Source organism: Polypterus senegalus, chromosome 2 (assembly GCF_016835505.1).
Source record: "Polypterus senegalus isolate Bchr_013 chromosome 2, ASM1683550v1, whole genome shotgun sequence".
In the NCBI taxonomy this organism is placed as follows: Eukaryota; Metazoa; Chordata; class Cladistia; order Polypteriformes; family Polypteridae; genus Polypterus; species Polypterus senegalus.
The window spans coordinates 209,702,735-209,721,351 of record NC_053155.1 but is presented as its reverse complement, the minus strand read 5'-3'; the positions used below and the strand labels follow the sequence as shown (position 1 = coordinate 209,721,351).

The following is an 18,617-nucleotide window of genomic DNA, read 5'->3' as shown; positions in this document are numbered from 1 at the left end:
CCTTTTGTTCCTATGACATTGCCCTGTCGTTATTTGTATATAAATACAAGATATCCAACTTCATATTGAGATCTGATGTATCTAATGTGTTTCTTTAAAGTGTTCCTTTAATTTTTGTGAACAGTGTACATACATACATACATAATAAATATATATATATATATATATATATATATATATATATATATATATATACTGTACATATACATACATACATATATATACACATACATACATATATATATATATATATACACATACATACATACATATATATATATACATACACACACACACATACATACACACACACATATAAACATATACATATATTTTCCTATATCACCATAGGAAACAAAACAAACCTCCTTCTTAATAACAATTTCTTCCCTCTTTTCCAAATTCTCCTGTTCCAGCTTCCGAAGCTCTCGCTGAATTTTCTGTCTCTTCATTTCCAAAGACAATTCATAATCATAGTCCCCATTATCTGAATCAACTAGAAAAGGAGAGTAATGATACTATAAACATAGTATACTTTAAAACAGTTAGTAGTAAGGAAACAGTAAAAATTCTTTAAAACATTTGAATTCTTAAGTTTTTAAGCTACCCCTCACTGTTTTAAGAAGTGTGTATCGAAGTAGCCAATAAGGATCTAAGCAGTAGGACAAAACCCATTTACATCAGAAGCTGTGTGTTGGCGTAGGCAGTTAAGAGGGTTGCCATTTGTTCAGATACACCTTTTTAAATGCTGATGTAAACCAAATTAAATGGAAATAAACTTCCATTTTTGATGATAAGATAGGAAGCCAATTGCAATTTATTTATGGAGATGGATGTTTAAATGTTTCAGTGCACGACAGCTATATTATAGTCACCTTATGCATGTCTGTAAAAAACAAACTAATGTTTTTGAGGATATCCCATCATTTGACAAACTGTGATAAAAGTTGTATGACATTTATTCAGCATTACATTGACACGAACAGGCATGCCTTCCAAAACGAGCTTTGCAGGACTTTTAGAACACAACTTAATATTGTATGGTGGTAAGGCAGCCTGATGTGGATTATTTTAAAAAAACTGCTAAAAATCCATTATTTTAATATCACTTTTTCATAGCTACATTTTAGTTGTACTTCCTCATAGGCTATATGGGCTTAGAATTATCATATTCATCAAGGTTCCACAATCTAGACTAATCTCTATTATTATCTGCACTACCACCACCTTATCAAGGCATCATGCAGCATCCTGTGTTGATGGACTGAAGGTGCATGTCCCAGCTCTCCACAAGATCAACATCATCAAATACTATCATCTGCAGCCGGAAAACAAAGAGGACTGATTTATGACCATTTAATTTAGGTAGAACGCCCAGTGGGTGCTGAGCTATCTTTTTCATCTTGGATCCCCTGCAAATTTTTTTTTCTCAAGGCTAACTGGAATTCTTTTTTTTTTGTTTAAGTTCTCCTGGTCATTTGACATTACTTCCTAATCCCTTTTGTTTTTCATTTCATACATCTATCTTTTTGTCATCTCATAAAGCACTTTGAGCTATAGTGTTTGTATTAAAATATTATATATAAATAAAACTGTTCAAGAGTCTATCTGAAAAAAACAATCCCCTCAAAAATAAATATTGGCTTCAGTTTTTCAACCAATGTTCTTTGAGATAATTCATTTTGTTGGCACCTTTCAAATTTAAATGTATGCTGAATTAAAGTTTACATCACATTTTGCTAGTATGAGGCAGAAGGCACAGTTTGTGGAAGTACTGAGGTGGTGTCTAGTGTTTTGTCTGGACATTCTAATCAATGACAAATCAAGTATTGAAGCCTTAAGTGCAGCACAAATCCTCATAATATTAACTTTAATCTAAAGCAATTCTAATTGTGCAAATACCTATATTTACTAAACAGAAGATATTAATAACAAATCCAGCAATTTACATATTATACATTATACCTTCCCTATTTGTTTCCCATTCTCCTTGTTCATCTTCACTCTCTGGGGTTCGCTCCTTTGTTATTTTAATATCTTCTTTATCACGGTGTCTGCTTCGAGAGGAGTCTCTCTGTAAAAAAAGAACATAGTACTAACAAAAGTATAACATTTTTAACAAAAGTACGAACCACTAACTTCATTTTTTTTTCTGAACTAAGAGCAGTCGGAAGCCACTAAAAAAATTAGGTGTTAGGTCTCTTAAAAATAGATAAATTATCAAATTCAACCCATTGTTAAGTGTAATTTGGTGTGATTAACTGTATGGCGACCTGGGCTGTTTTATGCCAACTTGGTTATACAGTATATTAAAGGCTTGAAATTATTTTTTGAAACTGACAGTGAAATTTAACACAAGGAAGAATTTCAGACTATGGAATAAACAAAAAGTATAATGGTTTGTGAGGATGGGTTGTTCAGATCAAACACCCACTGTTTAAAAAGTACCTATAATATAACAATATAGCAGGATTTTTTTGTCACAACATTCTTTCTGATAGTTACATTATTATTATTATTAGTAGTAGTATATTGTCCAATTTTTCATCTTACCCATTCTTGGGTGCTTTTAGGTGTGTGCTTTGGGAGATGATAGATAGATAGATAGATAGATAGATAGATAGATAGATAGATAGATAGATAGATAGATAGATAGATAGATAGATAGATAGATAGATAGATAGATAGATAGATAGATAGATAGATAGATAGATAGATAGATAGATAGATAGATAGATAGATAGATAGATAGATAGATAGCTTTATTAATCCCAAGGGGAAATTCACATAATCCAACAGCAGTATACTGATACAAAGAAACAATATAAAATTTTATAGTAATAAAAATGAAAAAAAATTAAAATAAAATTAATGTTAGCATTTACTCCCCTGGGTGGAATTGAAGAGTCGCATAGTGTGGGGGAGGAACGATCTCCTCAGTCTGTCAGTGGAGCAGGACAGTGACAAAAGTCTGTCACTGAAGCTACTCCTCTGCCTGGAGATGACACTGTTCAGTGGATGCAGTGGATCATTATCCTGTTGGAAGAACCATGACCTGTGACTGAGACTGAACTTTTTGACACTAGCCATTATGTTTTGCTCCAGAGGGTCTTAATTCGTCTTGAGATTTCATTGTTCACTGCACAAACTCATGGCACCCCAAGGACATACAGCTAATGTGATGTGCCCAAAAGCTTCAGCTTTGTCTCATCTGTCCAAAGGGTATTCTTCCGGAAGTACTGCGGCTTGTCAATATGCATTTTAGCAAATTCCAGTCTGGCTTTTTATATTTTTCTTTCAAACATTGAGTACTCTAAAAACTTCTTTTGAGTGTCATTTAAAAAGTGATGGATGGTGTGATCAGACAATGATGGACTTTGACCTTTGAGTATAGCTTGTATCTCTTGTCACACACGTGCGGATGGGGGGCAGCTAAAGGGCTGGAGTGAAGGCAGTTCGGAGGTATGCCGGGATGTGGCAGAGTACACTCACTCTTTTTCTCCCTTGCCTGTAGACCATTCCCTGGCTCTCCTGACATCACTTCCGGGACCGAGCCAATGGAAGTCGACCACACCAGCTCCAGCCCCTCTGATGTCACGTCCGGCTGTGATCCAATGGCTGAAGACCGTGGCGTAGTCGGCAGGATGGAGAAGTACTAGAATAGAAGTGGACAGGACCTGCAATACACCCAGGTGGGAGCGTACCGGGGCCCGAGTATTCAGGCGGGGAGGGTGCCCCGTGGTTCGGCAAGACCGGTGCTCCCGGCACGAATATCTAGGCCACCTAGAGAGGCCAGGGAGTGTGCGGGTGGGGCTCACAGATTTAGGCTGCCCTGGAGGGGGGAGGCAAAAGGGGCTCAGTATGCTCTCTTGGGGGATAGTGCCTGCCTCCCTGTGAAACCAAAGCCCCATTTACCACCTAGGGGTGCCCCAGACTGGCAGGTGAGTGAAATAAAAAAAATGGAGGTTGGACCCTGAGCGGCCGACCAGCAAACAAGCCTGGTCCTTATGGGCAATGGTAGGGCTGTGGCTACGGCCCTTTGAAAACAAGCCCTACCAAATAATAGAGCAGGTAGCTTGCTATCTGCTCCTGAAAGCGCTTCCCCATGGCTTCACCCAGCCGGTCTGGTGCAAGCAGTTTAAGAACATGTCAGCGCTCACAGAGCTTCTGGAGACACAGAGGGCGGCCTCACACTCTGGGGGAGCAGAACCGTCCTTATGTCAAACTCAGCCGGGGTACGTCCCAAGACCTAGCCCCTCCCTGTACAACCCGGAGCTTGTATCGGCGTCCATGGTGCCACGGGCACACAAACCACTTGGAGACAAGGAGGAATGCAGGTAGAGGGCGAGGAGGGGTTGGTGTGCTCTGATTAATCCGTTGGCGGTCCCACATACTGGCGTGGTGATCGTTAACGGACACAAGACCACCAGGAAATTGATTCCGCAGCAACATTTCCATTGTTGCCCCGCCATGAAACTACCGTAACAGTGGCTAAAATTTAAGACCGGTATAACCTGTGTCCACGGAGAAATCCGCTGGTACAGGTCTGCCGCTTGTGTCATCAGTTACGGAGGATCAGTTCGCAAACTCACCGTAGCGGTCCTTCCTGATCCTCCACACCTGGTGATACTAGGGCGGGACTGGTCTAAAATTAAAAGCGGTGAGACACATACCACTCCCTGAATTAATTTGGGCCTCGCTATGGACGGAGATGAACCGCCAAGCTGCCTCCACGCCGTAATCAGCTGGCAGAGAGAGACGAAGCGGCCGCCCTGGGTGACGTGGCAACTCCCGGGCCGTTGCAACTCCTGGGCCGTTGCGTGCTGACACGTCATCCACCAACGCCGCGGCGGAGCGGGATGAAACCACGCCCATTGAGGTCGACGCTGACCCTCTCTCCTTGTTGCGCTTCCAATTTAAAGAGACGGCGGCTTCTTTTAGAAGGGAGCAATGGAATGACGACGCCCTGGAGTTTGCAAAAAATGCAGTGGTCCTTGTCAATGGCCAGCGCACTGATCAGTCGATGCCACAGGGCCCTCATTTTGTACTAGACAACGACCTTCTTTACCGTGTAGCAATGCATGACGGGCTGGAGAGAAAGCTGCTGCTAATTCCGCGTACCTACCGGCGGCAGGTTTGCGAGCTAGCACACGCCTACCTCCTAGGTGGCCACTTGAGCACCGAGAAAACTCTGGAGCGGATCAAGCTCCGTTTCTACTGGCCAGGAATCAATGAGGAGGTTCGTCACTTTTGCGCCTTCCTGCCCGGAGTGTCAACAAATTCCTAGGAGGAACCGTGCTCCTCTCGTTCCTATTCCCCCGATTGATGTTCCCTTCCACAGAATCGGGGTCGATCTGGTTGGACACCTAGAGCCCTCAGCCCGAGGACACAAGTACATTTTAGTCCTCGTAGATTATGCTACAAAATACCCCGCTGTTCCGTTCCGCGCCAGCTACCTCTAAAGCCATTGCACGGGAATTACTAGGGGTATTTGCGCGTGTGGGGATCCCCAAAGAAGTCTTGACGGACCAGGGGAGCCCTTTCACCTCGGAGACGTTCAAGGAGACTGCCAAGTTACTGAAAATAAAGCATTTAAAGACCTTGGTGTATCATCCTCAAACCGACGGATTAGTAGAGAGGTTTAATCAAACTCTGAAATGCTGCGTAAGGTGGTCAGCGAGGATGGGAGGAACTGAGATCAGCTCCTCCCCCTCATCCTTTTTGACTATCGAAGTCCCACAAGCCTCCACGGGGTTCTCCCCTTTTGAATTACTGTATGGGCTTACAACCTCGGGGCATATTAGATATTTTAAAAGAAGGATGGGAAGAAGAGGCTCTTCCCTCTACAAACATATTAGTATATCGCGCAGTTACGCCGATAGATTTGGAAAGATTCAGCCTCTCCTTAAGTCACATGGAAGAGGCTCAAGCAGCACAGGCCCGTTATTACAACCGCGGCACATCTCTTCGGTAGTTCCACCTGGGAGATCGAGTCATGGTCCTAGTGCCTACCTCCCATTCTAAGTTGCTTGCCCATTGGCAAGGCCCCTACAAAGTTAAGGAGAGGAAGGGACTGGTCGACTATTTGGTGAGTCAACCCAATTGTCAGCCAAAGGAGCGGGTTTATCATGTGAACCTGCTGAAACCGTGGAAGGACAGGGACCCCGATCCCCGCCTCCGGCCAGCCCTCGCCTTTCTCGCCACACACACAACCTTAACTTCGGTACGGACTTAAGTCCTAGACAACGGCAGGAGCTGGAAGCAGTTATCCGGGCCGTTCGGGAGGTAGTCAGTGAAACGCCCGGAAGGACCTCTCTGGTTGAGCACAACATTGTGACAGAGCCCCGGGTTATTGTCCGAGAACGCCCATATCGTCTTCCCGAGACAAAAAAGGCTGAAGTGGAACTTGAGATCAAGCGCATGCTGGAACTAGGTGTGATTGAGGAAAGTTATAGTCCCTGGTCCAGCCCCATTGTGCTTGTCGGTAAGCCTGACGGGAGTTGGAGGTTCTGCAATGACTTCCGTCGGCTTAGTAAATTCTCCCAATTTGATGCCTATCCAATGCCACACATGGACGACCTCCTAGAGAGGCTTGGACAGGCTCGATATCTGACCACACTTGACATGACAAAGGGGTACTGGCAGGTTCCTTTAACGGACTCCACGAACCCCTAGTGGACAATGGCAGTATCGTGTCCTTCCATTTGGGTTACACGGGGCTCCAGCAACCTTCCAGTGTCTGTTGGACAAAGTGCTCCGGCCTCATAACTCATACAGTGCTGCCTACCTGGATGACGTGGTCATCTATTCCAGCATATGGAGGGAACACCTACAGTATGTCCGAAGCGGTATTAAGGAATACTTGGTGAAGCCGGGCTCCGGATTAATCCCAAGAAATGCTTCTTTGGATTAAGCGAGGCCAAATATTTAGGCTACCTGGTGGGTCGGGGTACCGTAAGGCCACAGTGCTCCAAAGTTGATGCCATTTTGAAATGGCCCCGTCCGCAAACCAAGCGGCAGGTCCAAGCCTTTCTCAGATTAGTGGGGTACTACCGCCGGTTTGTACCCCAGTTCTCGGAGAGAGCGGCGCCCTTGACCGATTTAACAAAGAAGAGGGCCCCGAACATTGTGGTATGGACTGAGAAGACAGACGCTGCATTTGGTGACTTAAGCGTCCACACCTATTTTAATGGCACCTGGCTTTTCTTTGCCTTTCATCCTCCAGACGGACACTTCGGACACAGGCCTGGGCGCTGTGCTGAGCCAAAGTGTCGATGGTGTGGAGCACCCCATCATGTTCCTGAGCCAGAAACTGTTGGACCGGGAGACCAGGTATGCAGCGGTGGAAAGGGAGGCTTTGCATTAAATGGGCGATTACTCAGCTTAGGTACTACCTGTTGGGCCGGGAATTCACCCTTGTCACGGACCATGCACCTCTACAGTGGATGGCCCTGCACAAGGAGTCGAATCCGCGGGTCACCCGGTGGTTTCTTGACTTAAAGCCGCATAAGTTTCGCGACGCTCATCGCCGGGCACTTCCATGCCAACGTTGATGCTCTTCTCGGTTCACGACCTCTCGGTTAGGTCACCCGACCCGACGGGTCTGGGCTAAGGGGGGGGGCTTGTCACACACGTGCGCATGGGGGGCAGCTAAAGGGCAGTTCGGAGGTATGCCAGGATGTGGCAGAGTACACTGACTTTCTCCCTTGCCTGTAGACCATTCCCAGGGGATTCCACCTGGCTCTCCTGACATTACTTCCGGAACCGAGCCAATGGAAGTCGACCACACCAGCTCCAGCCCCTCTGTCACGTCTGGCTGTGATCCAATGGCTAAAGACGTGCTTGATCCTTATGACCTCACTTCCTGCCTTCCCCTTTAAAAACCTGCCCCTTTTTCCTCAGTCTTGTTTTGGACTCCGTTGTATGCACTTCAGTGCTCTTTTTTTTGAGAAAAACGAGTTTTGCAGCCAGGATACCATATTGCACGGGTGGCTGCCCCAAACCTTTATCGGTCTATGTCTCATTTTTGTGACACTCTTTAAAAGTTATCCTTGTCTACCATCCTTACTATCATTCTGCAATCAACGTTCCTACTGTGGCTGAGTCCAGGAGGGTTGGCTACAGGTGCATGGACCTTAAACATCCTAATATTTGCAACTGTTGTCACAAGAACATCAAGCTGCGTGGAAATGGTCTTATAGCCTTTGCCGTTAACATGCTTGTCTATAATTTTCTTTCTGATCTCCTCAGACAACTCTCTTCTTTGCTTTTTCTGGTCTGTGTTCACTCTAGGATAACACGCCGATACCAAAAAGCAGAGTGACTACTTTTCTCCATTTAAATAGGCTGAATGACTGATTTCATAATTGGAAACAAGTGTGATACTAATTAAAGTAAATAGCTAGTTTGAAAAAAATGAATTAAATCTAATTATGTATGATTTTTTCTAGGGGTACCAACAAAGGTGTCTATGCCATCTTAGAATATCTGTAGAATGATAATACTTTATTTTTCATACTTGCTATGCTGATGACATATCAAAAGCATGCAGGTATACACTGGACATATGTTTTTCATTTAATTACTTATTAGGAGGCATACAGCACTTTTTCAATGAGCTACAAGGGCAGCAATAAATTTGTCTCCATCTGTCGCAGATTTAGGTTTTTTAGAAACGGCCGCCAAACCAAATTTGGCTGATTTTCACTTAAAAAAGACTTGATTGGTAAATTGGCTCATCACAAAAACCCACCTTTTCAGCCTCTGCTTTTTTAGACTTTACAAGAAAGCTGCACTGCTCCTTTACATGAGGTTTTAGGGACACTGAAACAGTGCATGTGATTTTTGTTTTTGCAGCTAACTTCCTGTAGTGTAAACAAAGCAGTTTAAGGCTTGCTTTACAAGAGGACAACTAGAATACTAGCCTTTATGTTAAAGAAACTTAAGTAATAAAACAGAAGGAATCTGACAAGTCACCCTGATCAGTTATACAAGTGCCACGCAAAACTACTTTAATGAATTCAGACCTTTTTATTTTGTCCATTGATTACAATGCATACCATGCGAGTTTGGAGCGCAAGCTTGTTTTAAGTGCCTTAGCTTTTCAATTGGAAAAAGAAAATATAAAGAGAAAGAGGTTGGGAGCATGAGCTGAGGCTTATTTGAAATCACTGCTTAGTTAACAATAGTCTTGTTAGCTTTACATCAAATTTATTTTATGTATAGACCTGTTGAAGACACAAGACTAATATGCTTTTGATGAACAACTTTTGAACTGAACATTTGTGCCTATTTTAAAGATTTGTACTGTGTTTATTATTTATTGCTGTGTGTCATACAGTGTACATTTTGGTAAGAAACAAGTAGTACATTATTAAAATGATAATCCATATTTATAATACAATTCAAGGATTAGGAATGTCTAGCTGATATACTGAAAAAAAAAAAAAAAAAAAAAAAAACTCCTGTATAAATACATTAAATGTATCCTTTTAACAGAAAAAAAAAAAACAAACTATTGAGTAATTGATGATTACAAATGATTAAAACCTTAAGTGCAGGTATAGTTATATTTACACAGTATGCAATTGGCAACACCAATTAACTGATTGTGTGTGTATATGTGTGTGTGTGTGTATATATATATATATATATATACACTGTATATATTTTGTTTAAAGAAATGATGAAAACTATTTTTAATAAGCCTTGTTTAAAATAATATGACAGCGTGTAACTAAGAAGCTGAATTTCAAACCGTTCTAAAATCATATTTAATTTGCAATACTGAAATGGCACTTTAAAGTATGAAAGTAAGAAAATTAAAAAAATATATATTCAGCAGACCATAGATATCAATTTTATAAAGGCACACTAAGAAGAACTTTAAACCACATACTGAGGTTTAATTTAGGGAAGGAGAGAATGCTAAACATTTTTTCCAGGCTTTCTAGGGTCCAGGGGCAAGGATAAAACTCTATAATAAATGGGAGGCTCTACACAGTCAAATATTAAAAGTTGGATGGGAATCATCCACAAAGGTTCCTCCGAATTGTCAGAAAGGTGCAACTGCACCTATTTTAAGAAAGGAAGCCCAAATGGTGTGTACTAATCACTGTTTCCAATTAGGACCAGATTGACATAAGCCAAATGTCTTTGTGGCAAACGTTTTTTAGTCATAATAAACTGTGAAGACTACTTAATATTATGCAAAATAACTACCTATTTATATATAAGAATTTTTATGCATTACAGAAAGCACTTTAAGATGTGCTTATTTATCGCCATTATTATTTAAACTATTCAAGTACATACAATTAATGTATTCATTCCATACAGAAATTCTGTATGTCGCTCATGAATGGAAGTTTAAAAAATTGCACGAGGAACTTAACCCTGTGCCTGTTTTAAATAGAGCAGTACATTCAACTAGATTATTGCAAAATCGTTTAAAGTGGATTTAGAAATGCTACAAATTCTGTGTTAGCGTCAGAGTCTTAAAAGTTAAAGTAAACTGTCACATTACATTTTGGACTTAGAAAAAAAATTCTGGCTCATTTTTGCCTTTAACAAATAATGGTTTCCATCCATCCATTCAGTTATTATCAAACCTGTCTACTCTACCAGAGCCTAACATGACAGTATCAGGCACAAGGCAGAAATAAAATCCAGAGAAAAAAAAAAAAATTCTCAAGCAAGACAAGAATAATTTAAGAAAATAAAGAAGAAAAAAAATTGTACCACCAATAAAAAGCAACTAACCAACAATAAACAGTAGGGATAAGAAAGAAAGAAAAAAAATCAAACAAAAAACAGTCAGGCCTTACCAATGAATATATACTACAGTTAGTAAGAGCATTTATCAATACATGTGGTCTGTTAAGAGTGTTTTTTTTACTCATCATAACAGACCTCATGATGCAATGGACCAGACAGACAGACAGACCTCAATATGTGTGTCTTGGGAACTGCAGGTCTGACATTGTGTTCAGCAACACAGGTGCGCCGCAGGGGACTGTACTTTCTCCAGTCCTGTTCAATCTATATACATCAGACTTCCAATATGCCTCGGAGTCCTGCCACGTGCAAAAGTTCGCTGATGACACTGCTATTGTGGGCTGCATCAGGAGTGGGCAGGAGGAGTACAGGAAGCTAATCAAAGACTTTGTTAAATGGTGCGATTCAAACTACTTACATCTTAACACCAGCAAAACCAAGGAGCTGGCCCCTCATGGACCCTGTTATCATCAGAGGTGACTGTGTGCAGAGGGTGCAGACCTATAAATATCTGGGAGTGCAGCTGGATGACAAATTGGACTGGACTGCCAATACTGATGCTCTATGTAAGAAAGGTCAGAGCAGACTATACTTTCTGAGAAGGTTGGCATCCTTCAACATCTGCAGTAAGATGCTGCAGATGTTCTACCAGACGGTTGTGGCGAAAGTGCCCTCTTCTACGCGGGTGGTGTGCTGGGGAGGCAGCATAAAGATGAAAGACGCCTCACGTCTGAACAAACTAGTTAAGAAGGCAGGCTCTATTGTAGGAGTAAAGTTGGACAGTTTAACATCTGTGGCAGAGTGACAGGCATTAAGCAAAGTCCTGTCAATTATGAATAATCCACTGCATCCACTGAACAGTGTCATCTCCAGGCAGAGGAGTAGCTTCAGTGACAGACTTTTGTCACTGTCCTGCTCCACTGACAGACTGAGGAGATCGTTCCTCCCCCACACTATGCGACTCTTCAATTCCACCCAGGGAGTAAATGCTAACATTACTCAGTTATTGTCTGCTTTTTTTATTTTTATTTTTTTCCATTTTTATTACTATTTAATTTAATATTGTTTCTTTGAATCAGTATACTGCTGCTGGATTATGTGAATTTCCCCTTGGGATTAATAAAGTATCTATCTATCTAAATAAATGCTTAATATAGGTACTAGAAAAAAGTTAACAAGATGTTAACTCTATGTAGCAAAAAAGGGTGTGTCCCAGTCTGCCCTCTCCACAGAGGCAAAGAAATAAATGATATTTTGATGTGACTTTATATTATTGCCATTTAATTTTATAATTAAGGATTGAATAAGAGTGCAACAGTGAGATAGACAATAATGGCAATGTACTGCATCAACCTACCCTTGAAACAGGTGATGAAGCATCTTCAGGATTTCTTTTTTGACTTTCTTGCTCAACATCTTGCCTTTTGTTCTTCATTCTTTCTCGTAGATCACCAGTAGGTCTTTCAGGTGACCTGTTGGGTTTAAAACAATTAATACAAAAAAAAAGGCTAAATTTAAGAAAAAAAGGATTGTAGTAGTCCACAATGTATTTGTTTCCATATGGATTGATGAATGTTAAAATAGTCACTGCATCCATTTCCACAAAGAAAAAATGTTCTGTTCTGAGCCTAACTGCAAAATTACATACGGTGTTACTTTTCTTCTGTTATAAGGAGCAGTGAGAGGGGACAGCATGCTGAGCTGGAAACCGAAATTGAGAAATAATGACACTTAACTTTACTAGACTTATACCCAATTGTCACATCTGCCAACTAAAACTTGAGTAAAGATGTTCGTTTAACCACTTGCAGAATAAGCCAATAACAGTTAAAATTTGAAGGGCTCAATTACCCTTTCACAAATTAATCAATGAAGTATGAGTTACATTATTGGACCATTATTAAACAAGGACTAACATTTAAAAACTCCAGTACCGAGTTAGTGTACCAGTGCTATGAATAAAATCCACATTCCCGTCATTACTCCTTTAGGCCTTATATGCTTATATGTACAGTCATACAAAAAAGTTTGGGAACCCCACTCAGCCTGCATAATAATTTACTCTACTTTCAACAAAAAAGATAACAGTGGTATGTTTTTCATTTCCTACAAACAGCTGAGTACTGGGGTGTTTTCCGAACAAAGATTTTTAGTGAAGCAGTTGTATGAAATTAAATCAAATGTGAAAAAGTGATTGCACAAAAATTTGGGTACCCTTGTAATTTTACTGATTTGAATACATGTAACTGCTCAATACTAATTACTTGCAACACCAAATTGGTTGGATTAGGTGGTTAAGCCTTGAACTTCATAGACAGGTGTGTCCAATCATGAGAAAAGGAATTTAAGGTGGTCAACTGCAAGTCAAAGCTTCCCTTTGACTCTCCTCTGAAGAGTGACAGCTTGGGATCCTCAAAACAACACTCAAAAGGTCTGAAAACAAAGATTGTTCAGTATCATGGTTTAGAGGAAGGCAACAAAAAGCTCTCTCAGAGGTTTAAACTGTCAGTTTCAACAGTGTATATATGTGTATATATATATATATATATATATATATATATATATATATATATATATATATATATATATATATATATATATAGATGCATCCGAAACCATTCACAGCGCATCACTTTTTCCACATTTTGTTATGTTATAGCCTTATTCCAAAATGGATTAAATTCATTTTTTCCTCAGAATTCTACACACAACACCCCATAATGACCAGTGAAAAAAAGTTTACTTAAGGTTGTTGCAAATGTATTAAAAATAAAAAAACTGAGAAACGTTGATGTACATAAGAATTACAGCCTTGCCATGAAGTTTCAAAATTGAGCTCAGGTGCATCCTGTTTCCCCTGATCATTCTTAAGATGTTTCTGCAGCTTAATTGGACTTCAGTTGATTGGACATGATTTGGAAAGGCACACACCTGTCTATATAAGATCCCACAGTTGACAGTTCATGTCAGAGCACAAACCAAGCATGAAGTCAAAGGAATTGTCTGTAGACCTCCGAAAAAAGACTGTCTCAAGGCACAAATCTGGGGAAGGTTACAGAAAAATTCTGCAAGCTTTAGAGGTCCCAATGAGCACAATGGCCTCCATCATCCGTAGTGGAAGAAGTTTGAGACCACCAGGACTCCTTCCTAGAGCTGGCCGACCATCTAAACTGAGCGATCGGGGAGTAAGGCCGCAGTCAGGAGGTGACCAAGAACCCGGCTGGTCACTCTGACAGAGCTCCAGAGGTCCTCTGTGGAGAGAGGAGAACCTTCCAGAAGCGACAACCATCTCTGCAGCAATACACCAATCAGGCCTGTATGGTGGTGAGTGGCCAGACAGAAGCCACTCCTTAGTAAAGAGCACATGGCAGCCCTGGGCCTAGAGTTTGCCAAAGGCACCTGAAGTACTCTCAGACCATGAGAAACAAAAACTCTGGTCTGATGGAGACAAAAGATTGAACTCTCTGGTGTGAATGCTAGGCGCCACGCTTGAGGAAACCAGGCACCGCCATCACCAGGCCAATACCATCCCTACAGTGAAGCATGGTGGTGGCAGCATCATGCTGTGGGGATGTTTTTCAGCGGCAGGAACTGGGAGACTAGTCAGGATAAAGGGAAAGATGACAGCAATGCAATGCACAGAGACATCCTTGAAGAAAACCTGCTCCAGAGCGCTAACCCTCAGACTGGGGCGACACGGGTTCATCTTTCAGCAGGACAATGACCCTAAGCACACAGCCAAGATATCAAAGGAGTGGCTTCAGGACAACTCTGTAAATGTCCTTGAGTGGCCTAGCCAGCGCCCAGACTTGAATCCGAATGAACAGCTCTGGAGAGGTCTTAAAATTGCTGTGCACCAACACTTCCCATCCAACCTGATGGAGCTTGAAAGGTGCTGCAAAGAGTAATGGAAAAAGTTTTTTACTTTTTAAAGGTTGTTGGGCAAAAATTTTTATTTTAACATTTTGTTAAAAAAACCAACCCGTTTGGAAAGGGAAAAAATTCCACACCCAAGGGTTACTTTAAGGGGGAAAAATTTCCAACAGCCTTTGGCCCCCCTTAGGGGGGGGAAAAAAAGGGGCCCCAAAATTTTGGGGGAAGGGAACCTTTTTCCGAAAAAACCATTTTTGAGCTTCACCTTACCTGATTAGGGAGGGGACAGGTTTGGAAAAGGCACACCCGCCCAAATTTTTCCCAAAAAGAATTTCTTCAGACCAAAACCCAAAAACCCTGGTCTGTAGCCCAAAAAAAACTTCTGGGGAAAATCTGGGAAAGGTTTTGAAAAGGCAGGCCCAATACCAAAAGGCCTCCATCCCTAAGGGGAAGAAGGTTTGGACCACCAGGCTTTGGGATGTTTAAAACGGGGGGAAACGGGAAAACCTAGTCGGGAAAAAAAAGTGCCCAAAAGAAACCCCGGAATCCTTGAAAAAACTCCGGAGGTCCTCGTGGGGGAACCTTTTCCCAGAAGGAAAAACCCCTAAGCAAACACCAAATTTTTAAAAAAGGGGAGGGCCGGGGACAACTCTGAAAAAAGGCCTTGGGGGTGGCCCTTCCCGGGAAAAGGGAAACCTGAATAATTTTGAACTTTTGGGAGAAAAAAAATTTTTCCAAAGCCCAAAATCTCCAACCCAAAAAGGAGCGGGGAAAAGGAAAGATAAGGAAAAAAACCCAGGCTAAGGGATGGTGGGGGCCCCAAAAGGGATTTTTTCAAAAAAATTTTGGGGTGTAATTTTTGTTTAAAAGGTGACCCAAAAAGAAATTGAGAAACCTTGAAAAAAAGTGAGGTTCCCGTTTTTTTAATTTTAATGAAATTTAAAAAACCCTTTAAAGGAAACCCTTTTTCCCTAGGGCCTGCCATTAAAATTGTGGAAATTTTTGAGGAAAAAATAAATTTAACCATTTAAATTAAAAGGTTTGGGAATTAAAAAAAGGGGAAAAATCCCGCTTGGCTTTTAAAAAGATTGATTTTCTCCTCTCCAAAAACCTCAAACTTAATACTTATTAATTAAAATTTTATTTTTATTTTAATGAATTTAAAAATCAAACTTTTTTCACTTTTTTTAAAAATTTTAATTATAAAAAAAATTTTTAAAATTATTAAAAACACACAAAAGTAAAAATTTGTTCCCGTTTTTAAATTTTTCCAAGGTTTTTCCTCTATATTTATATTTAAATATTAAACATATTTTGGGGTTTCCCTATTTCTTTTAAAATGGGTTTTAATTTATCCAACTTCCTTCTTAAAATTTCCCTTTCAATATTTATAAAACCCAGGGGTTTTTGATGGCTTAAATTTCCCTTTGGCCATCATATTTTAAAAAACAAGGTGTAAAGATTTTGTGGGCCTTTGTTCATGGTTTGGCGGGGTTTTTTAATTTTTTCACGCCCTTTTTTGGCCCCCAAGGAGGGGTTTGGTAAAAGGGGGAGTTTCAACAGAAGTACCCCAGGAAAAGGACCCCTTTTTAAAAAATGTTGTAGGTGTTCCCCATTTTTGATTTTTTTGTTTGTTTTTTAAATCTAAAGTTTTTTCCTTCCTCGGGCCCCCCAGGGTGTGAGCAGGGGGCTTTTGCACAGAAGCTTTTTTTGGCCAAAAAGGGGAAAACCCCCGGAGCCCTTAAAATTGTCGCCAAAGGGGTTTTTGGTCCAAAAGAAACACCTTATTGTTTTTTTTATTGTTTTTTTAAACCCCTTTTCTCGGGATTTTTCCGGCCCTTACGGGGAATTTGAAGGGGGGAAGAATGTTTTCTTTTTAAAATTTGTGAAAAAAGGAAACTTTGGGTTTCCCCCTTCTTGTCAGGGAGGGGGGGGTTTTTAAATTTTAAAAACAAAAAAGGGTTTTTTTTTCTTTGTTTATTTAAATTTTCGATAATTCCGGTTTTCGCTTTAATTTTGGAAAAAATTTTAGTTTTAAAAATTCCTTTTTGGGGAAAAAAATTATTTTTTTGTCGGGACTTTTTAAAACCCTTTAAACAAGGGGGTTTTTTTCAGTTAAGGGTCAAAATTTAAAAAATTTTGGGGGAAAAAGGTTTTCAATATTTAAAAAATTTTAAAAAATAAAAACTTGGGGTTTACTTGGGAAAATTTATCGCTGGGGGCGGAAACCAACCCCTCAAAATGGAGGGATTGTATAAAAAATATTTATAAAATTTAGATTTTTTGGGGGTTAAAATAATATTTCATTTTCATTTAAAAAGGGTTAACCCTATCGGGGGGTTTTGGGAAACCCCCCATAGGAGGGGGAAATATTTTTTTTCCCCAATTTATAATTTTTAAAATTTTTAAATTAAAATGATTCATTTCATTTTTTTTTTAAAAAAAATTTAAAGTAAAAAGGGAAATTTTGTATCGGGTTTCTTTTCCTTTTTAAAAAAAAACCCTTTCATTTTAAAAATTGCTTTTTTCCGGGTTAATCCCAATTTTAAATTGTCATGGCCAAAAAATTTTTTTTTTCCTAAAAAATAAAAAATCAAAAAATGTTTTTACCCCTTTGATTTTTAACAAATTTAAATTTTTTATAATAAAAAATTTTTTAAAAATAAAAAATAAACCCTAATATTTTTAATATTTTATATATAATTATATTATATATATATATATATATAACTTATTTATATATATATATATAATATATTATAATATAAAACTTATATATTATATATATATATATATATATATATATATATAAACTCCAAAAAAATTAAAGGAACACTTTAAAAACACTTTTGACCCTCACGGGGAAAAAAAAATTCCCCGGAATCTATAAAAATTATAGACTGGGTAATAAAAAGGAACAAAGGATCCCAAAATACATCGTTTTAGGTTGATCATTTTCATTTCCATCGGGAGACCAAATTTTTAAAGACCCCCCAAAATGTAGGGGTAAAAAAAATTATGTGGCAGGCTAGTCCATTTTGCCAAAATTTAATTGCAGCAACTCAAAATTGCCCCAGCACTTTTTTGGCCCCTGTGTTTTGTTGGACAACATCGGGAATGCTTCTAAAGAGATGACAGATGGTGTTGGGATTTTCCCCCCGATCTGGACCAGGCACCTGAGCCCCGGACAGTCTGAGGTGAAACCCGGGGGCTTGGATGCCCAAAAACAATGCCCCGGAGGTGTTCTTTTGGGTTTTAGGGTGTGGGGGCCCGTCAATGGTATCAATTTTTCATCCCAGAAACTGCCTGATACTTTAACCAAAAACCCCAAGGCTGGAAATTGGGGAAAGGGGGTACTTACCAGCATGGGGTCTGAAAAGGGTCCAAGGTTTTTATCCTGATACCCACGGGGCCTTCGCCTGTAGCGGTATGTGGGGACCCCCCATGGATATTTTTCCCAGACAATCTTTAAACCCCACCAAAAAAACTGCCCATGTTGTTGATGTTAAAAAGAATTTCCTCCAGGGCCTCCAGATCCTTTTTCCATTTTGTCATCCCCGTCCAGGGGGGAACCTCCTTCACCTGTAAAAAAAAGGGCCCCCAGGGGGTTTCCAAATTTTTGGTTTTCTTGGAAAACCAAAAAGGGGGGCATGTTGCAAACGGGTGACCCCGGGGCCCATTAGAGGACGGGGGCCCTTTGGGTCACCTCAAAGTTTTTTCTGGTTTTTTGGGTAAAGAAAACTTTCCACACCAGTGGCCTGGGGAGGTCTTTTTTGTGGGGCTCGGCAGTTTCATCCTGTTCCCCCCTTGCCCAAAGGAGCAGATACTGGTCCTGCTGAGGGTTTGGCCCTTTCTAGGCCCTCCCAGTTTCCTCCTGGGAGTAACTGTTTGTCCCTAGAAAGCCCCCAAATCCCTTTTGAGCCTGTGCAGGAGACAAAACCTTCTGGAAATGACACCAATTGAGGGCC

At 40.4% G+C, this 18,617-nt stretch overlaps 1 protein-coding gene across 4 annotated transcripts in view; it reads right to left on the bottom strand.

The window, feature by feature from the left end:
- The window catches only part of zc3h13 (zinc finger CCCH-type containing 13), a 121,260-nt gene that overhangs the window by 72,324 nt on the left and 30,319 nt on the right, over positions 1-18,617 (bottom strand). For all 4 annotated transcript variants that reach the window (XM_039745261.1, XM_039745260.1, XM_039745263.1 and 1 more), the window contains exons 4-6: positions 12,134-12,248; positions 1,966-2,074; positions 366-496 (exon numbers count right to left, since the gene is read on the bottom strand). In XM_039745261.1, the coding sequence (XP_039601195.1) occupies positions 366-496; positions 1,966-2,074; positions 12,134-12,248 (355 nt within the window). The remainder of the gene's footprint in view (positions 1-365; positions 497-1,965; positions 2,075-12,133; positions 12,249-18,617) is intronic.